This window comes from Oxyura jamaicensis, chromosome Z (genome assembly GCF_011077185.1).
Source record: "Oxyura jamaicensis isolate SHBP4307 breed ruddy duck chromosome Z, BPBGC_Ojam_1.0, whole genome shotgun sequence".
In the NCBI taxonomy this organism is placed as follows: domain Eukaryota; kingdom Metazoa; phylum Chordata; class Aves; order Anseriformes; family Anatidae; genus Oxyura; species Oxyura jamaicensis.
Genome location: NC_048926.1, coordinates 81,566,246 through 81,593,605, shown reverse-complemented (window position 1 = coordinate 81,593,605; position 27,360 = coordinate 81,566,246). Strand labels below are relative to the sequence as shown.

The following is a 27,360-nucleotide window of genomic DNA, read 5'->3' as shown; positions in this document are numbered from 1 at the left end:
AATCTCTGGATAAGTTAGTGCATAAAATCTTATTTTTTTATAATCTAGTAATTCAATGCACATCTGATTTTCTTCCAGTGTCTCAAAAAAGCTGTGAGGCTTGACAGCAAAAATCATCTTTATTGGAATGCACTTGGTGTAGTTGCTTCCTGTAGTGGTAAGTCTTTAGTGAGACCCCTAGCTGCATAATATTCTAAATTAGAAGGCAACTTGACTAATGGTGTTTATGAAATTCAGTTAGAACTAGCTCTCCTTTTTTTTTTTTTCCCCCAGCTATTGGGAATTATGCTCTTGCTCAACATTCGTTCATCAAATCTGTTCAAGCTGAGCAAATGGTAAGTGCTGTAGGCAGCTGCCATCTGTTTTAAGTGGGCATTTGAAACTTTTCTTCCCCTGATGCTGTGTCATTTTTTTTTAGATTACAGCAATAACACCTTGGTTTTAACTTGTATTTGTTCTCCCTAGAATGTTGTTGCCTGGACCAACTTGGGGGTTTTGTATCTAGTAACTGGAAACATCGAGGTACCTTTTTTTTCCTGTTTCTCAAACATGGTTTCCCTTTCCACTTTTTTTTTTTCCTAGGGGAATATAGTAGGGTGAGAGTGTGGGCTAACAGTGGAGAGTGTACCTCTCAGGTTCAAAAAGCATACTTGCATTGAATGAAATAAAATCAGCATCTTTCTTGAGTCACCCGAATTAAGTATTTGTTTTGGAGTGGATGCAGTTAAGTGAACTTATTCTAAATTGCTGAAGTCTATCTCCAAATGACAAAGTGCAATAGCAACTGTTCAGAAGGACTGAATCAAACCAACATACAGCAAGTTTGACCGGGAACTCTTTTAGCCGCAAACTGAAACTTTGAGTTTCTGAGTTTCCTGTAGGTAGCTACTTCCTGCTCATTAATATGGTACATGACTCGCCATGGTTCTGTATAACCTTCAGAGCTTCTCTGAATAAAAGTCGGAATACATGTTAAGTGAAGTCCAGGGTTTTTATGCACCGAAAACTACATACTATACTATTTGCTGGTCAGAATTTCAGCAATTTTATTTAATTTCTGTAATGTGATGGTCAAGCTTTATTTTTAGTAAAAATAATTTAATAGTACAAACTCCTTACTGCTAAGACTGCTCAGGCTAGGACTTTGTTCACCTTGTGCCACATTAAGGGAAGAACAATGACAATGTGCAATCTTGAGGGAAAATTATGACTTATGGATGGTAACCAGTTTAACAATTTTCAGAATGTATCAAACTGTTTACATGAAAGAAACGCAAATTTCAAAATCTGGATCCTCTAAAAGGGTCATTTAAAAAATATTAGTTGTTCCAACAGTTAATCTAGCTTCTTTCTTAGAACAAGGAGGAGGAATTGTATTTGGAAGGGAGAGGAACTCTGATCTTGTAAATATTTTTAGTTTTATATTTTACTTTTGAGAAGACTAAACTGGTTAATTTTTGTGGGTGATATGTTGTTCTGTATAGCAGAGTAGATATTTTTTAGTAGTGACCTAATTTCATTCATGAAAATCTAATACTACTGCATATTAACTATGAATACTCAAAAGTGATCTGTTACCATGCCAGATAGTTGAATAGCATCATTATCTTTGGTTCTGCAGCAAGCTCATGAAGCCTTCAAGGTAGCCCAGTCTCTGGAGCCCTCTTACCTACTGTGCTGGATTGGGCAGGTAAGATGCGAAAAAATCTTAACGTTGCACCAAAACCAGTTGTTAGTGCAAGAGACGTTTTACACTCCATCCTAAGAATTGGCACTTAAGCATGTTCTCATAGGACTTTAAGTAGAGGGAGCAGCTGCTTCCCGTGGGGGTGGATGGGACCCTTTTCTTCCGTATTGGTATATAATGGAAGCTACATTAATCATGTATCTTTAAATAAATGTTTTTGTGGCTAATGTAATTGTGAATTGTAGAAGAAATTATCTATTTAAAAATCACTTTTGTGCTCTGAAGCTTATTATTAAGTGTTCTTAACAAAGTACCATCTTCGTAAGATGCTAGCTATTTTGGCTTCTGCTGTATGACTGTCTCATTTAATGGCACCGTTTAACACACTTCTCAGTGTCCCCTTTCTATCTTTGCTGTTAAAAACAGTAAGTCTCTAATGTACCTGGTGCAAAAGCAGCTCTTACATCCTGGGAGGTGCCTTCCTCCACCTACCACTGCAGATTGGATATGCTCCCACTGGTATCGAGGCCATCTGTGAATAGTAGAAGTACTCATGACTCATTTGTGATTGCTGTAGGTGCACTCAATAATCCCATGCTGTTGACCTGCTAATAATATCTAATTGAAACCGGATTCTAAGGAACGACTGCTGACATCATGTCAAAATTCAGCTCCTGTCATATGTTGTTATAAGTGGAACTAACGTGCAAGAAAGTCTTTGTCTTGAAAAATGTAAAGTAGCTGCCCAACATCTTGAGTGTCAAGTGCTGATGCAGTGGACACTACTTATGTCCTCTTTGTAGTGTTCATTTTATTCTTAGAGAGTGGTTTGGGTTGGACGGGATCTTAAAGCTCGTTCAGTTCCAACTCCCTGCTGTGATCAGGGACACTTCTCACTATACCAGGTTTCCCAGAGCCCCATCAAACCTGGCCTTAAAAACTTCCAAGGATGGTGGAAGCATCAGCAGCTTCTCTGGGAAACCCAGTCCAGTGCATTACAACTTTCTAATTAAAGAATTTCTTCCTTACATCTAATTTAAATCTACTCTCTTTTAGTTTAATGCCATTACCCCTTGTCCTTTCACACCCCCCCGGACGGAGTCCCTCCCCAGCTTTCCTGTAGACCCCTTTAGGTACCGGCAGGCTGCTGTAAGCTCTCCCTGGAGCCTTCTCTTCTCCAGGCTGAACAACCCCTACTGTCTCAGTCTCTCTTTGTAGGAGAGGTGCTCCAGCCCTTTGGTTGTTGTTGTGGCCTCCTCTGGGCCCTCTTCAACAGGTGCATGTCCTTATCCTGGAGCCCTAGAGATGGATGCAGTATTTCAGGTGGAGTCACAAGAGAACAGCGCAGAATTTCTTCGAGAGCATGAGAACATAATTTATTTTCATGTTAATTACCTAAGATGTGCCTGAAGTAATGTGTACTGAGGTTCTTGTCAATGTCATAATTTTTTAAGTACCTGACCACAGAAACATTTGCTTCTATGTAGGCTCTTATTGCGGAAACGGTTGGCAGCTATGATACCATGGATCTCTTCAGGCATACAACTGAACTTAGTATGCATGTAAGTGTAACAATTACATTGTACTGAAGATTCTTCATATCTAATCTCTCTAGTTAGGTGATGTATTTTTAAAAAAAAGAAAGGTTTCTTTAGTGATGGGGCAGCTAAGGTCTTGTTCCAAATGGGATTGTCTGAATTCCATGCTGGTGTTCCTGGCCTGTACTGGCACTGAATGGCAAGCAGTTATTTTGTTAAGTGCTTTAGTCTCAGTGGTCCAAGAACTCTGCTCCATAAATTGTGAAAAAAAAGATTCTTGATGTTCCACAGAACTGGACAGAGATCAAAGGCATAAATTGGAGACATAAACAGGAAAGAGCAAGGATACTGCCAGTACCCTGGGTTCTAAGAAAGTGGAGGACTTTACATTTTCTTAAACTTTTCTCATTTGTCATCCCTTCAGTATGTCATAAGCGATATGTAAATATGAGAGTTCTTTTTGCCCAAAGGACAATTTTTGTTTGCAGCATTCCAGTTTAGTGTTTTATTCTACTGCTTAAGTTATGTAGACTTTTAGTCAAGATTGTGTTAAAACAAAGAATTATGATCTTTAATTATTTCAGTGTTATTTGAGCAGGTTTAATGACTCTCAATGTCTGTGTTTTTTATTTCCTGAGACTGAGGGAGCAAAAGGCTATGCCCACTGGGTTTGTTCAACACTGCAGGATAAAAGCAACAGAAATACAGAGGCATATCTGTACAACATTGTTCAAATGAATGCTATTCCAACAGCTCAGGCGGTAATGACCAAATATACAGGTAGGTAACGTAGATGCCTTTCTGAATTGCCAAGCCTGACTAAGAGATGCATTAAATGCCTACTTGTGTACAAGGTTTGGCAGAGAGTGATTCAGCTGGACTAGGCTTTTGTATTGTAAATTAAGCAGACAAAATGGGGTTAATTGGTTACTGATTTTTATTAATGCACTGGAACAAAATGGGTATGAGTTCTATCATTCTACCAGACTTCTCTTCAGAAACTGAATACAGTGAGGACCAGAGCCTTGTTATACTTGGCATCAGGTGTCTGGTATTTGACTTCACTTGAGTGTACCTGTATGTCTGTGCAGATAGCTGCTAGCTTTTCTGCCTGTGTGCCGTATGTTAGGATGCTTGTGGATGCTGTAAAACTTCATAACCCGAAGCACACAATAGTGTTAAACTTCAGTAAGAGACAGAAGACTTTCCCGGGCATGGTTTCAAGCCAGCATAGCCTCCATGTAAACTTGTGTATATTTAGCTCAGAAGGTGGATAGAGCCAGTGTGGATTTTCTTTAATCTGCATCTCTTAACTGTAAATATATCCTTGGGCTATATATATCCATTGCTGATATATTTAGAGCTACAAACTAAGTTACAAGCACTTAAAATGAGTAAGTGTGAGAAGGCATTTGTAAAATCCCTAAGCAGATTTCCAGAAAGGCCTATGTTCCCCTTTCTGGTCTAGGGAAAACTGTTAGAATTGAGATGGCAGCTGGTAACTTTAGCTGTTGACAAGCCTTTCAGTGTTGTGAAAATAAATAAAATAAAGTAGTGAAAATAAATAAAATAAACCATAAGGTTCTACTAGGATCTTACTAGAGTCAGTACAAGCTGAGTTAGTATTTCATTACCAAAAAAAAGGACACCACAAACCAAAACAAAACACTGTGGGCTGAAAAAAATAAAATATATTGTGCACATCAATACAGTGTCGTAAGAGTTGAAACACTTTTGAGCTAGCCTGATGTCATGTTGTGGTCTTAGTATGTCTTCTTTATTTGCTTGCAGCCTGTCAAATAAATTCCAGTGAGCAACTGACAAAACCACTTGGCAAAGTGCTTTTTATATATATGTGTACTGTAACATCAATGTAGCAGTGTTTTTTCTAATACTTTTCACAGCTCTTTCTGATTACATTCTCCTATATTGTCAATTCTGATTTTCTAGAAAGAAATCCAGATGATGCATCTGCTTTCACGATGCTTGGTTACTTGAATGAGTATATGGATCTAAAAAGCCAGGCAAAAGATGCTTATGAGAGGTGAGTTATACATACTGGAATGTTTACTTATAGAAGCTCCTTGTTGTCGTTTTCTATAAAGGCTTTTCTTTTCTTGCAGTAAACCTTATTTACAACAACTCATTATTTTCAACTTTATTTTCAACCCTTGTATTTCAACCTTATTTTCAACTAACTGTACTGCAAGGGGGATGTGGAGGTGTTCTTATATCAAGTTTGGAAAGGTAGAACACAAGTAACAAGGAGATACAAAGTCGTTCCAAGGCCGAGTGTCTTACTAGGACATTTAGCTAATTCCATGCATCTCTTTTTGTGGTGTTTTTTGTTGTTATTGTTTTCTGTTTGTTTGTTTTTTGAGCTGTTTTTTGATCAAGTTTTTTTCTTTTCAAATGGTAGAGGAATCCTCCTCTAGGAAAGGTGAAGGAAACCATGTTTGGAGAGCGTGCTTGGTGGTGCATTAAACTTTATTAAGATTGGCTCTGTGCTTTCTCTGTTTATGCATAAAAAGATTTCTGTGTAAAACACTTGTCCATTCTGCTCTGAAAACTAATGTCAGAATACTCATGTTGTAGTCCTATGGTAATTACTCTTAATTGTGGTTATTTTAAGGGCCGCTTCGTTACTGAAAAACTCTGAGGATACTGAGAAATACAATATAGCTATGCAAAACTATGGCAGATCACTGTGGTAAGTGTTTGTTGACATACTTATCCCAGCCCCTAGCTTCAGCTTTGGATGTAGTGAATGCAGTGGTGAAAAACTTGTGTGAGGCCAAATGGTGAAATGTCGACAGAGAAAATAATTTATTAAGCATCATTCTTACTTGTAGACAGGTCTGACTGAACTCTGTATGTGCTCCAGAAATGGGTACTGTATCAAAACCAAGTTAAAGGAATTGCTCTACCTCCTGGCAGTTTATAACATATCAGTGATTCCCTTGCACTCTGTTTGATCCTTAAATAGAGTCTAAACAATGTAGCTGTACAGTCTCCAGGGTAAATTGTTTTTTAGGCTCTCCACACTCTGGATTCAAATATGCCTAGTTTGAATAAGATAGCTGCTTTAAGGTTTATTAGAAGTCCTTTCTACCTGCCCTTTGAATTTGTATTCACTTGTACGACCTGAAGCATGCGTGGTTAGGATGTGGTATGCACGTGAACTTTCTGCTGCTGACCCTTTCTGCTGCAACCCTACACACAATTGAGTTCCCTTAATGGAATTACAGAATCATTAAGGTTGGAAAAGACCTCATGATTCGCTTTGAGTCCTGATGGAAGGCAAGGGCATCAGTGTTAACAGATGAAGACTTTCAAACTGTTCTTTGATGTGAGATGGCTCAAGTTTTGCTTATTAGATTTTGTCAGTGCTATAGGGAAACTTAACGTATTCTTAATTTTATGTGCATGTAACTGGAATACCTAGGCTGTGATAATGTAATAATTCATTCTTAAATTTCAGAGATTTCTGAAGCAGCTCTTTGGTTTTCCATAGTCTCAGATCCACACTGTATGCATGGTGATTCCTGTGTGCAACTTACACAAGACTAAAAGTTCAATAACTAATAACTAGTTCTAATAATATATTCCTGCATAATTTCTTCCATAGTGGCCTTAGAACAAGAATTCTGTATCTATTTGTGTATGTACACTTGCCTGTGTGTTCACGTGCATGCTTTCATTTGATTTTTCTCTTGTTTTTTCACCTTTGTGATTTTCCTACTCTCCCTCCCTATTCCATTGTGCTGACAGTTAAGCTAGATCTTTACATATAGCTTACAATTATATATTATATATTACAGTTATATTACATATAGCATACAGTTCTGCACATTTTCCCCACCAACCGTTTTTCATGCAACACGTAGTTGGAGAGAGTAACTGCTATAGCAGAAGGAGGTTAAGAAATATTGCACATTCTTGTCCTAGTCCTGCACTTTTCCAGATGTGTGCTTACAACTGCTGTTCAAAACAGGATGCTCAGCTGCATGGACAACATTTCTGATTTATAACAGCTTTTGCTACATCCTTCATACTAACTATTTTTTTTTTGTTCACAGTGCCATTGGTGAATGTGATAAAGCCATTGAGGTTTATACATCAATACCTCTAACTGATTTTGATGGCATTGTGGGGATAGCGTTAGCCTACTTCAAGAAAGGACTCTTACAAGAAAGTATTAAAGGTAAACATCTGCCTAAGTCAAAGCACTACAGGGCACTTCTTAGAATGACAAAGTTTATTCATCTAACCAACCTAGCTGTAGTTGAGATTATTTCACTCTTTCATTCCCAGTGTATAAGTACAAATTATATAGCTATTTTAATCATTTAGCTATTGAATGCTAGAGCTATTCAAATGTACGAAGGAAAGCTACATTTTTATAATTCTTGTCCATTAACCTCTTGTGCTCTTAGCTTCTCTCACTATCATGAAATGGCTTTCCTGGGAAAATCAGTTTGGGGTAGGAGACTGGTGTACAAAACACTTTATTTAGCTTTAGTAATAAATAGGTGCCATATTGTCATGTTCTACACAGCTGAGATGTGAGACTTCACAAAGAGGTGTACTGAATTATCAGTGCAGTAAGCACTCACAGTAGAGCAGACAGCTCAGCATTTGAAAGAACTCTGTTTTTGACAGGAGTTGTCTGCCTATCTCAAATACTGTTTCATAAATATACTGTCATAGGGGAATCTTTAAACTGCACTCATTAAGCCTTTTTCTAGCTATCCCTGCACTACTTCTCAGATTTATTTCCATTTCCTACATATTAAACATGCTGTAAACAACCCTGGCATTTTCCAACCTACATTTGCTTTATAATGTCTTAGTTGTGTGTTCTACAGTATGACGTGAGGCCTGAAAAGGTAGTGAACCTGAAACCAAAGTGCCTTGTGTGTGTGTGTATGTATTAATATTGTGCCTTTCCAGAGGCTTTATGAACAAGGTATTTTCTTCCCTTCTTCTTCTGTTCTTTTTTTTTTTTTTTTTACCAGCCTATGAGAAAGCCTTGTCTGTTGCTGACTCTGAACAAGATAAAGCACATATCCTGACTGCCTTGGCAATAATAGAATATAAGCAGAACAAAGTGGATGCTGCAAAGACGCTACTGTTTAAATGGTGAGTGGAGGGAATAACACCCAGTATATGATGCTTTATTGTACTGCTAAAACCAAAAAGTCACTTTTGTTGGGGGCCTCAGGATCAATTCTGTCAACAGAGAATTCCAGTAATGGCTGTACAGTCCCTATCTCGCCAGAAGACTCATGAAGTTACTGAAGTAGTGAAGATTCAAGACTACGCTAAAGCCTGAGTAACTGATGAGTTAGCAAACTAATTAGCCAGGGAGCTGGTACATCCTATTATTCACTGCAGAGTTCTATTTTTGTCCTTAACATCGACAGTGAGAATTTCCTATATGATGGTAGTCATTTGTATTTTAAATAATAATTAAAAAGTAGTAAATGCTTTAGAAAAGTAACACTACAGCGAACACGTTCAGATCTAAATCTGAAGAACAATGTTGCAAATTTATACAGTGGATTTTAATAAGAAAAGAGACCTGTACATTCTAATCATAGTTCTTCGTTAATGGGAGTTTATGCAGGGGAACTTGAAGGGCCTAGGTAGGGCACTGAGCAAGAAGATTCCTTTTTTCGTCTTTCTTGATGGACAGCTTAGCACAGAGATTTTGGTAATGAGTTTGTAGGTAGTGTGATAGAGTAACTCTTCTTACTCATGGGAGAGGTATGCCCTTCCACCAGCTGACGTGCTTGGTGTTGGCTCTTCAAGGTTGCATGTAACTGCTGGTGGGATTTCTTTTTTGCCAGGGACTGAAAACAAAATATAGAATAGGATGTTCACAATCTTGTGTTTTTTTTTCAAATGCAGAAATTATGTAAGATTATTAGTTACAGTTTATTTATCTAAAGATTCCTATTTATTAGGAACCTTATTGTGGTCACCTGAAGAAATCTTGATGTAAACAAGGTTTAATTTCTCAGAACAGCCAAAGTGAAGGAGCAGTTCTATGCAGCAGGCTCATTTCTGGCTTTTTCTTTCCTGGATTTCTGTTGCAAAATTGGAAATAGGCACACTGCTACTCACTTACAACATGAGTTAGAAGTACAGGTGTCTTCAGGAAAAGTAGATAGGTTTCAGTGTTAGACATTCTTTTGACATTCCTTCTGTGGGTGCTACTAAAGGACAGGTAATGCGTTGGAGCCCTGCCAAGTAGTTCTAACTAATAACTAGTGAGTGTAGCACACTACCTGAAATGGCACACAACCACTTTCTGTATCTTGTTATCTCAAATTTACTGGTCTAGCTTGTTCCAGCATCTCATAGTGTTATTTCAGCATATCATAGGTGATACATGGGAGCAAGAGGACTCAAAACCATCAAGAACTGTAGTATTGACGGTAAGTTTAATTTCTGCTCTGAAATAATGTCTCATCTCCCTCTGATTCAACAGCTCATTAAAGGAACCTAGTACAGAAAGTCTGAAGGCTTTGTGCACTCTAGGACTGGTAAAGCAGGACGTTACACTTGCGACAGCAGCCTTAAAAGAATTACTGAAGCACGAGAAAGGAAAAGATGGAATTTATGAAAGGTGCCTTATTGCATCTGCTGTTTATGCATTACAAGGTAGAACCGTGGCAGTCCAGAGAGAAGTCTCAAAAGCAATACATAGGTATGTATTTTGTTAATATTTAGATTGCCTCATAAATGTGTTGCTTTATTGATACTGATTAGTAAGCAAAACTCATTTGCAGCATTCTTCTCTTAAACAAGAAAGCTTTTCAAACATGAAAGTGGCTCGTTTAAGATTGTAGAATCAGCAGACAGAAGTTTGCTTTATTCTGCCTGACTTAAGGTATCAAGTGGCAAAAACTTCATGGCTCGTATGTTGTTTTTTTTCTGTTTTTGTTTTGGTGGCCTCTTTGGTAGTTAGATCAGTTCACTATGCTATAAAAGCATTCTTCATCTTGCTTACCAGAACTTTCAATTAAGAAAATCTTTAGGGCTTTTATTTAATATTTAGTAGCAGCTGAAGCAGTTCATTCCCTTAAACAGATGTCTGAGTTTAAAAATGTTTTGAGTAACCTAGGCATTATGGGAAGGGGGAATTTTAATTATTACCTTTAAACAAGCCACACCTTACACTCTTTCAAGGTGATTTCATAAGCTATGCTTCAAACAATGTTTTTCCCCAAAACTGCAGTTAAAATTCCTCGTTCCTCAGACTATGAGGACCAAACTTGTAGTCTTCGAGTTTGTCCATTTTCTTCCCATTAATATCAATTTGCATATTAAACACTTTATTTCTTTAGCCAGTACTATAATACCAGTGTTGTTTGTTTTAAATTACTAGACACATCTATTTACAACTGCATTTAATCTTCTTTCTAAAAACAAAAAATCTATTTGGTATTTACAGCAGCTGCCTACAAGGCACAGAAGACAGGATTCATTTTTAAAACAGATAATCTAATATGCTTGTTTTTTATTCCCCAGTAATCCTGATAATCCCGCTCTGTGGTCTCTTTTGTCTCGACTAGTTCCACTGTATACATTACAGAAGGCAAAAGTAAGTGCATTACTGGAGTAAGTCCGTACTGTTTATAACCTGGGTGTACTATGTGTTGTTTCTTAACTGAAGAAAAAGGTTAAAACGCACCATGCTTCAGTACATATTGCATTCACTAGTTAACATGAGAACTTTAAATATAAACACATTTTGAGCTTATCCAGTTATTTGTGTCCTTAACAGCATAGTGAACCTTATCTTCTTGAAATAGACTAAATGTACTAGAAGTATTTCATCAAGAAAAGATTGTACCAAATGTATATAATATATATAAAGCGATTTTTATATATGTATGCAATATACATTTTTTTAAAAGGTTTTATGTATGTTGAATTTGTTTACTGCATTCAACTTTACTTATTTCATTACCCAGTATTTCTTCGCTGCTTCTGTATTTAATAGTAGCTCTTCTCCAAATAAGCACTCATTCCCTTAATGTATGTCAAATATCTAAGAAGAAATAGCACCTGAAAACAAATCCTTATCTATATGAAACTTTAATTTACAAACACAAGTTGTGGATAAGTTCTGATCTTGAATATCTCTACATAATTCTCTACAAAGAGAATTGCCTGTAGGAAAGGAAAATATTTCATTATGCAAACTTTATATTTCTGATTAATATAAACGAAAAGATCTTCCCTCACAGGTTTTGTAATGTTTCTTAATCATATAGCCTTGTTGTTTTTCTTTTATTTTCTTTTCATCTTGCAGGGTGGAGCTGTGGCAGGAAACATTGCACATACACTTGATTCAAGCTATGGAAAGGTTTGTCTCTCTTAAAATGCAGACTTCATAATTCCATTAAACAATCCTAAAATGAACTCATCTGATCACTTACATATAGTTTAAGTCACTCTTATGTTGTATTTTATAGGAAGTCCTACTAAATGTTGCAGTTAATCAGCTGGCAGCAGGATGTCACATGTTAAAAGATCAGAGGGAAAATCCTCTGAAAAATATTCAGAAGGCAATCCACCTCTGTCCAGGTGACTGTGTTCTCAAATATGCTAGTGAATTTTTTACTAATCAGAAACAAAGTATTTGTGCTAACAAAGTATTTGCTTTTCTTGGGTAGTTCTGTTATTTTGTTTTGCCTGTGTATGTTGTGGGGAGAACTCCTTGAATGGAAATTTTAGCTATCATTGCAAGTTTAGGCTTGGTGAATTCAACCAGATGGGGAAAAAATCCCTGAGTTTCATGGCTTGTTCTGAAAATGAGCAATTTGTTACTTCCTCAGCAGGAGAAGAGATAAGTATTATTTTGTATGTAAGAAAAAAGTAAAACACTTGTTCCCTCAGGGTCAGTATGCCACACCAAGCAGAGGAGACTTCCTCATCTATCTTGAGAATTAGGATTGGAAATTTTCTATTAACAATATGCTGGTTATAAACTGTAGGCAGCTGTTCACGTATTTCTAAACGGTGATCTTCACTAAATGTATAAAATGTAAATCTGGTAGGGTTTTTAAGGACTTTAAGTGTTGAAAACGAAGTACTAAAACATTATTTGTTCTGCATTATTTTTGCTTGGATGCACCAAGTTAGTGTGCCTAAAGGTGAAAAAAAATTACTTTCCCCAGATATACACAAGACTGACCGCTATTCCTAGGCAGTATGGTTTACATTCTGCTTACTAGATTGTCAAGCTGTCTTTTGTTTTCTTGACAAAGAAAAACCTATCTTTGGACTGAAAGTTTTCATAGCTGAATTTTTTAATTGAGCTCTGATTTAGGACAGAGACCAGACTCTTACAGTTATAGGTCTTCTTGACTGGGCTAATTCAAGCTAATGCTGAGCTTGGTTTAGCCGACACTAGAAGTAGGCACCTATCTGTAATCATCATAACTTGCATGCTGGTGGTTGAACTGGAATGAGTCTGTGTAACAGGAAGCTGTGGATGGCATCTTTGGATTTTTTCTGTCTCTCTTATGTGGCACAACATGATAGTCGAGGTTAGTGTGTGTCACTGGAATTAAATACACCAGTGTCCATATGAAAAATACATCTGTTGGCTTTAGAAACGGAATTTTTGCCTTAAGATTTGAAGAAGCTTGCTTGTTAGAGGCAAATACTTGTCTGCTGCCTTGGGCTGAGCTGATGTGTGTGATTGGATTATTTGCCTTGTTCTTGCTAACTTTGTTTACTGTACGTGGTTCCATTGATGGCCATGTTTTTATGCTTAATCATTCTAAATGAACTACCAGACTATTTAGAATGGGCATGAGTGAGTTGCCTTTAACCATTATTTTTCTATTCCTAGATAACCCTGCTGCATGGGCAGTGCTAATGGCGGCCTGTCACGCTGAGAACACTGTTGTCTGTCTAAACAACACTCAGCCAAAGCGAACAGGTCTAGAGATGACATTTGTATCTACAATTTCAGCCAAAAGTAAGATACATAACAATTTAATTTAAAAATATATATATTTTGCAGTGTTCTAAGCTTGCAGTACTATCCTGAATTTCAGAAGTTTGCATATGCGGTGTGAATTACATAGTAGTAATTTGAGCTGCAACTGTATTTTTTCCCATAAAAATACTAAATCCTAATGTAGAGCTAGCATTAATTAATTGTAGCTTGCATTTCCATCCAGATACTCAAAAGTTTTTTTGTTTTTTTTAATAGTACTTCTGAACTCTTGAGATGGTCATATTACAGCAAAGGAACACTGTTCATAAGAAAGTGCTCAAGTATTCAATGAGCTCTGTAACTTTTCCAACAGAGTGATAACCTCAATTAATAGGCCTGCCTTGCTTAATATCCATAGCATTTTGAAATCTGGAATTAAATCAGTTATTTTCAAACGATTAACTCAAAGGGTGGATTTGTTGTTCTGTCCTCTTGTTTTCAATCTTACCATCTCTTTATATGCCTGCTAACGAAAGAAGCGATGTCAGACCAATACTCCTAGAAATTCTCCCTTACTAGGTCATTCTCCCTTACATGTGACATGGTAGGGCACTACAAAGTGTACAGTAACTCAGTTTAGTGTTTTATGTGCTTTTGCAGCCAGAGAAAATAACCTTCCACGTAATTACATCCAGACTCTCGAAGATTGGTCTCTGTGTCAAGCTATCACCAGTCTAGAGGAGACTGGTAGAATCTCAGAAGCTGAAGCACTTTGTACGAAGGTATGACAGCAACATACTGGCAGAATGTGGAAAGAATTGTATAGAAATCATTGCATGATGATTGTATTTCGTGATGAAATTTGTTCTGCCCCTCCTGCCTTTAAATATTAACTTAGAGTTAAGCAAAGCATTAGAGAAATTCAAGACGAGAAATCCAGTCAGGAGACTTTTAGGGGACTTAACTGTCTTCTGATCTGTGGTTAAGCGGCATTGGTCGTCAATTTCAGATCCACAAGTGGATGCCACAGGTTTATTAAAAGGAAGAATATTGAGGCTACACAACTGGAGAAGGGGGCTGTTGTGTTAACAGCCTTCGAGTGTGTATATAAGAAGTTTGCAAAAGATTAACAAAATAGTAATTGGACTCAGCAGCAGACATCCTTGACTTTCACTTAGAAAAATGGCTAATCCCTTGCAGATGTCTTCCTTGCCCATAGCACTACTAGGGAACTACTTCCTAAAAATGAGATTCAGTGAACATGGTGGGGTTTTTAAGTGACAGGAAAGTATTTTCCCCTAAATGTGCTTGGGGTGGTGGTGTTTTTCTCTTCTGGACATCATGTCTACGGACCTTGCTTATATTAAAAAGGATTGGATATTGCTACAAATAAAACATGGTACCTGGGGAATGAGTAGGAAGAGATTATGGTGATTTTTGCTTTTTTTTGTTAGTTAAATAATTTAGGGAAAAGAGAGTCAGTGCATGCAGTTTCTGTAGAAACCAGAGTAAGACTCTCTGGTATTATTAGTTCTCACTGTGTGTTTTGGATCTTAGGATTTCCAGAAGGCAATATAACTGGGAATGACGAGTCAGGCACTGCACTCTCAATTTGAGAGAGGCAACTTAATTCCACACTTGCTGTTGGGTAGAAAAACTGAAGCAAATACTAACAGCTTCTATTTTGTTTCGTAAAGTCTCTGCAATCTGGGCATTCTTCAAAGATGCAGCTTGTTAAGGCAGGAAATGTTTAGTAAAGTTCTTCTGTTCCAATGAGAATAAAGAACCCTATCTGAGAGAACAAAACTGAACAAAAAATTGAACATTCTTGAGGTCACTTCAGTTGTGGGATAGATTTTATCCCCCATTAGCCCAAAACTTGTAGTGATTGTCAAGCCAAACTGGAGCTAGAGGTCTGCCACTTACCTGCCTGTCTTTCAAAACTAATGGTAAGACAGGTGCAAAATTTAGGAAAGATTTCAAATGTATTTTAAGGGGAAAAGGAAAAAAAAAAAATCTATTCCCATGTGTCAATTCCTGGAACACTTCTTTCTGCAGAGTAGGGGAAAATGCCATCTTGCAAGGATCTTGAGAATGTTTTCAATGCTCTTTTCTGTAAAGACTCAAATGGCAAAAAGGAAATTATCTTCTGATATTTGTAAATGATCATTCTGATTCCATTTGGTTTTAGGGTTTAAAGAGCTGTCCTGAGCACCCAGCTCTGTTTTTGCTTTTGAGACAAGTTCAGTGTAAGCAGCTGTTGCAGTCTCACAAAGAGCTTCCAGATACCATCCTGGAGGAGCTTCGCAAAACAGTCATGAGCAGTTCTTCAGTTGCAGCCTGGCAAGTAAGTGTGGATTGTTTCCCTGATTTTGGTATGCTGCTTGTTACAGTGAGCTCTGAGAGTATCCATGATAAGTGGGTGAGAGTTTGTTTCACCGTTTGCTTTTCTTTGTCCTCTGACAGTAACAAAGAAAATAGCTAGTATTCAGTCCTTTATAAAGCTGTATCTTTGTTAATTTTATTTAACAGTTGAAATAATGACAAGTGTTAGAAAGAGCAAGCAGACATGGGGGCAGAAATAAAAACCTAGAGATTAAACACCTGACACCTGTGTCTTTGGGGTCATATGACTTAGTAATGTGAGCAAACAGTAAAGTATTTCATAGCTTATAAGACTAGATGGTGGTAAGTTGTTTGCACTTCCTTATTCTCTCTTGAGTTCCATAATTTTCTGACATCAAGTGTCACCAAACTTTCAAGTCAGTTGAGACTGGGAGGAATAGAAATCACTCACAGAAACAGTGTTTGTTCACTTCCTCTCGTGGAATTGCAGTCAGTCATTTTTAGTTACAATGAAGGTGCTATAACCTAGTTCATATGCTGCTTCTATGAGACAATCTGAGGAGACTGACACAGAAATACAGTGCTCCCTCTGCCTGTTGAACACGCAAAAGCCTCTTACCAGAAAGTTTCACTAAAGGTGATTTCAGTCCTAGAAGATGAGACCAAGGCTGCTATAGGGATCATTATGTCCCGTGTTACATGGCTGCAGGTCATCTTCCCTTATGGAACATACGAGTAGCATTTGTGGAAAGGTGCTTTTTTTGATACGTTTTCCTTAGCCTTGTAAGAGTTTGTCTTCCTGAACTGCAGAACTCATTCAGATGGGATTTGTAAAATACATGGGTATGTAAGACATGATTATGTTCTCTGTTATTTTAGTAATAATATTGGAAATTGAGTTCTTCAGGCATCTCTTGCATAGCCAAGTGTTGTCTTGGTTATAAGCAGGGAGACGAAGTGAACTAAACATGTACATGGTTTTTGTTTTTCTTTTAATCCAGGTCATACAATACATAAAATACATCTGGATAAGATCTTTTCAGTCTTCAATTAAAGAAAATATTTCTCAGGGCTAGGACAGAGTTCTCAAGAAGCTTGCCTGACTGCTACAGCTGCTCCTAGTGGATAGCTCTGGCTCTAGACTTCCTAAGAGTTTGATAAATATTCTGTCATACTCAAAAGTATACATCACAATGTCCTACAGTTTTAGTAAATTAGAGTGGCCGTTAGCTTAGATTTTTGCTTAAGTGTTTTGTGTATGTCTAAATGGTTGTTGTGGGATTTAGGAGAGCTGTTGAACTACTGTTCTTGTTGTGCTGTGGCTTACCAACGAGACAGTGAAAAGTTGGTCTTGCAGGTCTGCCAGAGTGCACTTGCACGAGCGTGCTCGGGGTATCTTCAGCTGTGAAGCAGTGAGCCCAAGGAAAGGTTTTAGGGGGAGGGGGAAGCACCTGAATTACCTAACACTTTGCACCTGCTTTACTTAACAGAGCAGTCCTGCAGCTTGATGGCAAATGTTCATAATCTCAGTAGTGCTAATAAGAAGGGACACGCTAGAAAATCTTTAAGAATTTTGCCCATTTTTATACGAGGCAGTCATTAGCTAGCAAAAGTCCTTTTCTTGAAAGCAGAAGAATTGTCTTTACAAAAAAGAAGTTGCTTTGGTTGTTTGGTTATCCAGCAAATAATACTTCTAAATGTGCCTTATGCATTTTGATGTATATCATGCATATGTCAGGGATTTGCAAACTTGTGGCTGTCTCTCCTTGGAAAAATGTGACATGGTTACACAATTAACGAGGGAGAAGTTAGAATCTTTTTCCTTCTATTTGTGAGTGAACCCAGAGCTGGTGAAGCTGGTCACAGGAGCTTGAAACTCTGCACACAGGTCCTATTTTCTACTTTCTTTGTCCCATGGAGTGCCTCCAGGATGACTGTGGTAGGCAAAGAAGCTGTGTAGTTGTACACCCATTATCTGAGCTCAGACTCACATTGTATTATCTTTCATCTTCCTGAAGATACTCAGTCATGCTGGAATCTGTTAACCTCTACAGAATTTTTAGAAACAAGTGAGGCACAACACAATTCTCTTTTTTCTCTTTTAGCCTTTCTAGACTTTGACAAAGCCAGTCATGTTATTTGTTCATCTGTGAGCAATCTCCAGATGAAGACAGCTATCAGGTAGTTGGACGTAGATGTCTGGCTTAAGTTACTATAGTGAGCTGTACTTAATGCTGGCGCTGCAATCAGGAAGCTACATTTTCCTGCAGGATAGTGTGCAGTATGTTGGAATGAGGGTGGGGTGAGTGGCAGTGCTAATGCTACGCTGTGGCACTCTTTTCTTAAAAAACTAAAGTGTATAAATTGTATTGCCTAATGGGATGCATGTTTTGTTGGCTCCTTAAATGATTTTTCTGTCTGTTTATTTTCAGTGGCTGGCAAACGTATACCAGTCCCAAAGAATGATGGTTGGAGCAGAGATGTGTTACAGAAAGAGTCTGCAGTTGGCGTCACAGCAGGGCAGCTGGAGTGGGAAGTTATCCAGTCTGCTCAGGCTGGCTATGCTAGCACTGGAAATCTGCATGGTAGGATAATCAAAATTATATAACTGCATGATGTAACGGGAGTTGATGTAATGTAGGGCTTCTGTAGTCTTTAAATGAAACTCCTGTTTAAATGACTTCGCATTTTATGAGTGACAACTTGACTAGAGAAAAAATAAAACTTCAAGGGGCAGTGGGCTGTTTATAGAGTGTTCCTTTGTAAAGAGGTTGCTGTGAAATAATCAAATAGAATCACTTGGTATGTGAGAGGCTAACTTTTTCAGTAAGACTTGGTTCTCTAATAGATTCAGTTCTATCATCAAAATTGCCACACCCTTCAAATCTCTGTCCTTATGCTCAGATAACTAGCTTTAATAAATGCTTTTCCTGTACTGGTGCCTGGAGACTTTGGTCAGATTATAAGTAACTCTATGCTCTATGGTCATTTCTAGATATGGTGCCTTGCCTTGAAGTATAAAGACAATCTAAGGGAAGTGTACCTTGTGATATAAAGAAAATTGTTCTACTTACTCCTTGCACCGAGGGGCCAGGTGAACATAACTCAATTCCTTGGAGAGTGTCCATTATCTTTAGGCATTGTCACTCTAGAAACTTGCAGTGCACTGTCAGATTTCTTTCAAGCTGATATAACAGGTAGATACCGCTGTGATTTTGGCTAACGCTTTCTGATGTATTTTAACAGATAATCAAGCTAACAGCCTTGTCCAAAATCAGGCAAAGTTACCCCTTAGCACCCTGAGTGCTTACATAAGAAAAGACAGGCAGCTTTACTGAGGATAAACCTGCAAAGCTGTTGCTTCTGGTGGGAAAAGAGGATCTCCATGAGAGTAGACAAATTCCTTTCTCACAAGCCATCTGCTTCAAAAGCAGAATTTGTCAAGTGACAGATTTTTTTCTTACCATGATTTTTCTGCCCTTTTTCTAGTATACTGTTTCCCATTTCCTAAATCTCCTAAATGTCTGCATAGGTCACAAGGTACTCTTTAATTGAATTAACACTACTTCTTTCGATACTGGCCTAAATTGCATGATACTAAATGACTTTATTTAAATATATAATTACAGTGAAACTGACCGTCTCATTTCTACTTTTGCGTGAGCAGAGCAGTTGATGCATGGATTTCTATAAGGCCTCTCTAATCTGCACTGGCTTAATGAGATGTGCAAGAGCCTGGTCAAAACCTAGGCAGCCGTTCAAGCACAGAGTTCTATCTGGACAATAGTAAGGTTTTCTTAAGCAAAAAGATTAAGTAAGTTTCTCAATAGCTGCTTTATTAGGTAATTCCCATCTTGGAGCTGGTTTTTACTTCTAGTAAAACATGTTATATTCTCCAGTCTTTTCTGGGAATGAATTCCACATTCTAACATAGTTTATTTAATGGGATGAAGGTTTACAAGATGAAGAGCAAATGAAGGGTTTGTGATTGAAAGAGTCATTACTAACACATGTATATAAAAACAAAACAAAAAACAGAAAAACAACAAAAAGATTCTTCATATAAATAAGCTAGTGGAATGTAGGCTTGTCCAAGACAACTTAATTTGACTTTTCCAGGCTCTTCTAATCAGTGTTTTTATGAAGTTTCTTACTAACTTGCCAAACATTTTATGTCTCTCAGAACAATTTGAATTAAAGCTTCTCTGTAGAGAGGTGCAAACAAACACTGACTTACATTATGGACTACAATGAAGCACTTTCTCTCTATTTTTTTTTTTTTTTAAATCGTAGGCTAATGTCCCAAATGAGCACTGGCCATCCTTGGTTCAGGAGGCAACAACTGAAGCTTTGAAACTCTCATCCTGCCCCTTGGCATCTCTCCTGCAAGCACTGCTACAGTATAATCGCAAAATGGGAGCAAGGTATTTGTGATCTATTAAGCTTAAATGGAAAACACTGTCCAGAGGTATAAGTGGTCATTATGCCTGGATCTAACTCCAAGACCTGAAAGAAAAATGAAAACAGGAACTAATTCTTGAAGTGACTTTAAAAGGGAGGGTGGAGGAGAGGAGGTTAGCAGTGTGGGGAACTGAAAGCAGCAGAATCTTCCTTCTCTTCTCAAAAAAACTGTAGATGACCTTCACACAAAGAGAAAAACAGGTCTAAGCTTTTTTTAATAGCATTTAATCTAAATAAATTAATCCGAAGAACTATAAAGTCCTCTAAGATCTTGTTAAATATCATGGTAGATACAGATATCATTATGCTATCACTATTTCTGGGATCCATTTTACTTTAATTCTAAGTCAAGGTTCCTGTCCATTTCTGAACAGCCAGGTGCTCGTTTTCCTATTGAGGAATGGGAGGAAGACTGAGGTTTGAAGTGGAGACATTGAATCCCCTACTGTATGGGCCTGGCTATTAAGTCAAGGTTTTTCTTGCAGATTTTTTAGTTAAGCTACGTAAGACTGGAAAATTCTAGATGTTTTTTTATAGATAATTCTAACAAACTAGATTATCCAGGTTCTGAGATGGCTTAATTTCTCCATGAGCTTTTAAGAAGGTGACAGTCTAATGTAATTGTGACAGTTGTTGTTTATAATGAAATTGGACTGGAAACTTGTGTAGTCAATTAAAATCCTTTTTAATTTAATTTCAAATATTCACTTAGTTGAACAATTGATTAGATCTTGTGATAGATCTATCAGCCAATATGCTTCAAAATCCTGTAACAAGAAATTCATCTTAACTACAAATAACAAAACAGAAACAGATGTAACCTCTCAACACTTTGTTAAATCACAGTGTAATGGAAAATCACGTTTGATATAAAGGACAGAATTCTCAAAAGCCAAATCTGATTGTGTACCACTGAGTGAATCCTTAAACTTAATTGCAAGTTTTTGCCACATTTCTAATAATGTGATGAATTTAGAAAAAGTCTTTGTTAGCTACAAGCTGGCAGTTTTAGAAGGTAGTATCAGCCAAATAAGGTTTAAAACTCTTTATGGTACTCTATTAAAAAAAAAATCCCTCTCTGCAATTTCACATCTTGCCCCTGTGTTTTACAGGAACTGTAGTACGTTTTGTAAGTGCCTGGATTAAATGTTTGTGTATAATATTAAATTCCATTGGGATTATTAAGACTGATCATAATAGCTACTTCTCACAGGAGCATCTGTCCTCCAAAAGATTGATTTTGTAACTCTTAAACAAGAGAGTGTCTGCTGTACTGAAGTCATTTTCAGCAGATACTGAAATCAGAAGTTTTGCTGAGTTCACAGACAGCATGTTTATCTTGTTACTGTAGCACTTATAAAATCTGGTTAGTCACCAGTTAAAGCACTATCCTGAATGTAATTTACTAAATGTAATAATTGGGGCAGTATTCCTTAGCATTCCAGCTGAAAACGAACTTTCCAGATGCAACTACATATCCAACAACGGAACGCACAACTCAGCTTCCTCTCTTTCTTGGGGGGTGTGGATACAAGGACCTTCCCTTACGTAACTTCTGGTTATTGTTGCTTACCGTCGGATGTTGGTGTGTTACATGCAACCTAGTCGGTGAAATTTTGCAGTTGATTTGGATTGGGTTTTGGTTATCCTTCCAGGGAGACTCGTCGAATGTTGGAAAGAGTGGTCTACCAACCAGGGAATCCAGAATCCATAGTGTCAGTGGCACGCTGGTACCTCCTGCAGCATCTGTATGCCAAAGATGATTACGAATTAATAGATGTAAGACAGTCCATTTCATATAGAAATTCACAATACTCAATGGAAACTGATTGCTTTTTAACTTGTAAGTGGGGTAGAGAGAAGCTAGGGAAGTGGTGGCCCTCCTGTGCTACAGGTTGCAGTGTTCAGGATTTCCATGCTGACGAAACACAGCTCATTTTGTATTCAGTTTGCTTGAAAAGTCTTCTCTCCCTCCCTGCAATACTAATGAAAATCAAACAGTAAAATCTCTCCGTAATACAGATTAGAAAGTTCCACTAGTGACTCTCATATCAGTAGATATGAGAACCATTTTAACAGAATTTTACCTGAATGTGATAATGCAGTCAGGAATGTTAATTTCCTCTAGCCTGTCTGGAACAGTGTGGTATGCCTTAACCCAAAAGATCTGAGCAGTAGCAGGCTATACTTTCTGTACGTAATTTTTTTTTTTATCTGTGATAGTACCTTTTTTTTTTTTCTCATAGTAAACGGTACACTATTTTTTATTCAGAGTGCTCTGCAAATTTATTTGGTCAAATTCACAAATCTGCAAAGTGAGGTAAAAGGAGGTGGTTAAATTTGGCTCGTAATTGGAATCACTTTGCTTACTCAAACTCGGAACATTCTCTTAGTAATCTGAACACTCCTTCCACTGTGATGATGGGCTCTTTTGTTCTGGATAACAGTGAAATGTTAAATCATTAACAAGATAAACCTTAAGTAGGCTTGGCATTGGTAAAAATCCATACACAGACAAAGATTCATTTAGAAAAAAAATTAACTAGTGAGTTGGGGTGATCCTGATATGATCTCCTTATACTTGCTTCTGCAAAGTCGTCTGTACTCTCTACCAGTGAGTACTATACAAATACTGACTAGAGTTAATATTTACTTGAGTCTACTTAGTGTTTATCATTTTAAATATGTATAATGTAACTAGATTACAAGAGAAGTCCCAGAAGCTTGTAAAGATCTGTGAGCATTAGGCTGTCAGAGGAGATGTTTTAACTAGTAGAAAAGTTTGCAAATATGACGTGTGGAAAGTAAACGGTGAAAGGTTAAATTTAAGTGGGGGAGGCAAACAGAAACCTTGGCAGTTTTGTTTAAGTAGGTGCACAGAAAGCTTCTTTTTGACAAATTCAGATTTATACAAATGCTCTAGCAGGGAACAAGTGTGCAGTGGCAGGGAGATGGGTCTCAAGCAGCTCCGCTTGTTTCATTGCTGGCAGGGAACTTACTTACCAAGCTGACTTAAAGCCTCAAGTAACACATGGTGCTACTCTAGTGCATTGCAAGTCACTACATGTTTAGTGGGTCACTAGAGAGTGGTTTGTTTGTTTTTTTGTTTGCTTTTAAGTGAATAATGTTTTAAGCAAGCTGATGTGTAACGTTCATGTTTCTTATCTGGACTTAAGGGTTACTTAAATCTCTCAGGGAAGCTAGGTAGCAGAAATTAAAATGTATTTGAGATATCCAGTAAAATATACCAACCCTAAACTTACAAAATTCTCAATTTTTCATTGTTTTATTTCCTTGTAGGTACTTGTAGAAAATGCCAAAGCTAATGGGGATGTTAGAGCTCTGGAACTAAACAAGAAATTGTCATCAAGTGCCTAGTATATACTATCTGAAGAGGAAAATATTCTACTCAAGCAACTTAATCAGGCCATTCTTCAGGAGTATGTGTGGTTTGGGCTCTTTTGTTTATATCCAGGTTTGTTACTTGTTGCCTCAGCTGCAGCTTTCTCCTTAGTTTCATTGTTTCTTTTTTGTTTTGTTTTTTGACATGGGTCTCACCATAAGATACATTTGGCTTGAAAGAAAAGCCCTGAATTTTGTTTTTGTTTCCTTCCTCACTAAAATGTCAGAACTGCTTGCAATGGGGTCTACGTGTTTTCTATTTCCCCTTGGCCACACACAAAGAAGTACAATATTAACTGCATTGGCAGTGATGCAAGGTTGAAAAGGTTTCTACATTTTCTTTTTTTTTTGTGGAACGGAGCCTTACTGGCTAATTAACAGCAAACTTTTCTTCCCTCACAAGTATTATAAAACATATAGAAATTTAAAATGCCTCTATCCCTTCAATATATTTTGTTTTGATGTTGAGACCCAAATCCACTTGGAATTTCATATGTGGTGTCAGTTTATATGCTTTTTTTTTTATGTTTTTTGTTACCTAACTTTAATTGCAGCAGTGTATCCTTGACTGCAGGCTTCAGTAAATGTTCTCATCAAGAAAAGCTTGTGATCATCAGGGACAGGGTCATATTTATAACTGTGTATAACAGGCTGTATTTATGTCTTGTTAATTCTGCTGCTGACTGCTTAATAGGATGAATCATGACAGTGGTTCTTAATACGTGATGTTATTTTGCCTTGATGTACATGAAAATAAAAATAATAATAAAGCAGTGGTTCTAATCTGTTAGTGTTACCATTAGCAATTTTCAAGCTGTTGACAAGAGAGTCACGATAGCTGTCCGTTCCTGGTTGATACTTTCTGTTTGACGCTACGTCTAGAGAAGTCTTAGAATGGTGAACATCCCATAATAGAGGAGAGCAGGCACTTCCAAGGCACGCAGTGTGCTGCTGAAATAGTGGGGTTCGATTCAATTCACAGCTGGTTTCAGGACCATTTGCATCTCGCCTAAAGAAAGCGGGATGCTGAGCTGGGGTGAGGGATAACTGCAGCCCCCACCCAGAACATCTTGGCTACCAGTCACGCACAGTGATGCATGGAGAGCAGGTGGGAGCCACAGGTTTGCCACTGTCATTTTTAAGCCAGAAAACTGAGCTCAGTAGGCAGGATTTTCTACCCTGTGGAGGTGAGCTCTCTGAATGGCAAGAATCCCTCCTCGTCTCCCACACTTTGGTTCTCCTACCCACCTCAATGCAAAATACCTTACTCTAAAAAGGTTTTTTTTTGATAAATTTAGATGGTGGTTGCCTTCACAGCCTGCTGACGTAGTCTAGAATTATCATTAACTGCAAATATTAAAAGGGAATATTGGAAAAGCCAGACTCGTGACTCTCAAAACTAGCTGTAGCTTTTTTTAGCTCTCTGCTATTAATAGCCTTAAGCAGTTCTTACAGCCTGTAGTTCATATCCCTGTGTATGGTTTTGGTATTTATGCCTCCTGCTGTAGTGGTGGGAGAGCCATCATACTCAGAAAATTAAACAGCCCGAAAGCATATCACATGCCCTGTAGGGAAAAAAAACAACACATATCTCTACCACCTACTCAGTGAAGAGCATTCAGGGAACCTGAGTTTGAAATTACGCTTCTGTAAAACCAAACAATAAGAGGTAAAAAATCTTGCTCTCCTCAATAATGTGCAGCCTCTACGAGATCAGTACTCATAGAAGGTGTGCTGTACCACTGAAAAAATGGGTGAATTCATGGGGGCTGAGACAGGCCCATATTTTATGCTGTTCTAGAGCTCAGTTTCAGAATTCAAAGTACTATACAAAGGCACATAAGCATTGTTGAAATGAAGAACTGAAAGCTGCTTATGAATTTCGCTGACTGGAACGCCATACATTTGGCTGCTACTAATGTAAAGGAAAAAAAAATACCCGAATTATACTTTTGTTTTATTATGTTGTCTTACGCTGGAGGCAGAATGGAATGAGATCTAATGAATCTCAAGGTAGAACTTCTGATTACTTCAGTTATGAAGAACTTTGTATGCTTACATTTCTTTTTACATAACTGTGAAGAAAAAGGCTTGCTTCTGAGAGTTTTGTTTACTTGGGTCACTCATTTGTTTCATTCTCTGTATTTCTTTTGCTAATTTGGATTTCTTTTCAACTCCTGACTTTCTCTCAAAATGGTATCGTGAAGTACAGTGGGTAATTACATTAATTTAAAGTAGTCTTCCCTAACCTGAGAGCTTAACAATGCCACAAATGTTTAATTCTCTCTTTCAGATAGTTTTGAGTGATAAAGTTTTGCTTTGATGAGCATCTGTCATATATAAGAACACTTCATCATTTTAGTAAGTAAACAAACTGGAGAACTGTTTTAAAGATGCACAAATGCAACTTTACAATGAAAAGTTGCATCCACGGTCTTGCAGTCCAGTGGAATGTGGTTATGGATGTCTTTTCTCCCAATTAATTTGCTATCTATTGAATTAACAGCTGACAGTTACATGACTTTTTACTGTTCTCAGGGATCGTTCTGAGTTTGGTCACAGTAAGCTGTAATAAATACTGAGATAATCCCTTTACATCACTCAAACAATAGCAATGCTCCGAATATATATATTCCTGTACGCACTGAATTTATAATTGCACCCCCAAGCCCTTCTAGTAGAATCACACAACTCAGTATTTGATGTTGCTGATTTCCTACTGCACGTAGAAAATGTGACAAATGCAGAGCAACCCAAAACTCTGCTCAGAAGAGCCTGGCCTCAATGAAAATGCAGAAATACTGTGACTTTGGTTGCTGGTTTGTTTGTTTTGTTTTGTTTTGTACAAGAAGTGATCATTTTCTAGGACTTTTTAGTTACTGGAGAAACTTCTAACATACCAAAGTTTCTCCCAGCAGGGGCGAACATGATTAATTGCTGAAGTAGAGTTCCCTACTGACTGCATCAGTTCAGTTTCAGCAACCATGCTGTGCAGGTTTGGCTTCTTAAGAGACACCACCTGGAATCCGTGGTTTTGAGAAACCTCTTTTTCTGTAGAGCAAGAAGCACAGGAGCCTTGAGACAGGAGGTTATCTCAGTCTTCTTGAATTTCCTTCTCTTAGAGACGGATGGTGTTAGGCCTTCGGGAAACAAATGTTACAGTGTAAAAATTCATTTTCCTGTTGCAATTGCACCATGACTGCCTTATTTTGCCTCCTTGCTAAAGAACTCGTACTAGCCTCTGTTGGGAAATTACAGTGATATGTTCCTTTAGCTCTACTCCCATTTTGTTTCCTTATTTACAGATTTCTTGTGTTTTTGTTTGTTTTTTAGGTAAAGCAAAATTCATGATGTCGGTTACATTTTTGAGTACTATACTACTAACAGCCACTTCATTTAGTAAAGCAGAATAGATGAGAAATAAGCCTCCGTAATAATGCATCTGGTAACAATTAACTTGCATTTTAGCACACTTGTGCCTGATTTATTAGCAACTTTTAATGACCCGGTAAGTTCTGACAGTCAGTCTAAGTCATGCATCAGTAGTATTCTGATGCCACGTTTCATGATGTTATTACTCCCTACACATCGGAGCTGGAGGAATGTGCTAGGGCTGATTTTAATGTTTACACCAATCTAAAACCAATATAGCTTATGGCAGGACGGGGCTAACACTGCTCAAGGACTGAGTAATAGGTTTCTTAAAGTCCTTGTATGAAATCCACTTGCAGAATTCTGAAGTCAGTCCCTAAAAAATCGTGTACTTTTTATTGTGAAATTGATACGAAATGACTGTCGGTTTTACAGAGCTGTTATTTTTCTGTCTGCACAATGTGATTAGTCACAAGAACATCCTGCAGAGACAGGGGAAAACAAAGGCGGGTGTGTCTAAAGACTGCTTCTTTTAATCCAGCTATGCTTCTCACTGGAGACAGCACCTGCAAGTGTTGATGAGGATTTGC

At 37.7% G+C, this 27,360-nt stretch overlaps 1 protein-coding gene across 2 annotated transcripts in view; it reads left to right on the top strand.

The window, feature by feature from the left end:
* Window positions 1–24,181, top strand: part of TTC37 (tetratricopeptide repeat domain 37) — a 48,673-nt gene extending 24,492 nt beyond the window's left edge. For both annotated transcript variants that reach the window (XM_035310873.1, XM_035310872.1), the window contains exons 21-41: window positions 79–157; window positions 274–335; window positions 466–522; window positions 1,622–1,690; window positions 3,175–3,249; window positions 3,864–4,005; window positions 5,176–5,269; window positions 5,858–5,935; window positions 7,305–7,429; window positions 8,244–8,367; window positions 9,722–9,940; window positions 10,765–10,837; window positions 11,552–11,605; window positions 11,715–11,826; window positions 13,100–13,228; window positions 13,850–13,971; window positions 15,381–15,536; window positions 17,968–18,120; window positions 19,829–19,959; window positions 21,652–21,775; window positions 23,297–24,181. In XM_035310873.1, coding sequence (XP_035166764.1) covers window positions 79–157; window positions 274–335; window positions 466–522; window positions 1,622–1,690; window positions 3,175–3,249; window positions 3,864–4,005; window positions 5,176–5,269; window positions 5,858–5,935; window positions 7,305–7,429; window positions 8,244–8,367; window positions 9,722–9,940; window positions 10,765–10,837; window positions 11,552–11,605; window positions 11,715–11,826; window positions 13,100–13,228; window positions 13,850–13,971; window positions 15,381–15,536; window positions 17,968–18,120; window positions 19,829–19,959; window positions 21,652–21,775; window positions 23,297–23,374 — 2,256 coding nt within the window. In that variant the 3' untranslated portion in view covers window positions 23,375–24,181. The remainder of the gene's footprint in view (window positions 1–78; window positions 158–273; window positions 336–465; window positions 523–1,621; window positions 1,691–3,174; window positions 3,250–3,863; window positions 4,006–5,175; window positions 5,270–5,857; window positions 5,936–7,304; window positions 7,430–8,243; window positions 8,368–9,721; window positions 9,941–10,764; window positions 10,838–11,551; window positions 11,606–11,714; window positions 11,827–13,099; window positions 13,229–13,849; window positions 13,972–15,380; window positions 15,537–17,967; window positions 18,121–19,828; window positions 19,960–21,651; window positions 21,776–23,296) is intronic.
* Window positions 24,182–27,360: the final 3,179 nt, after the last annotated feature.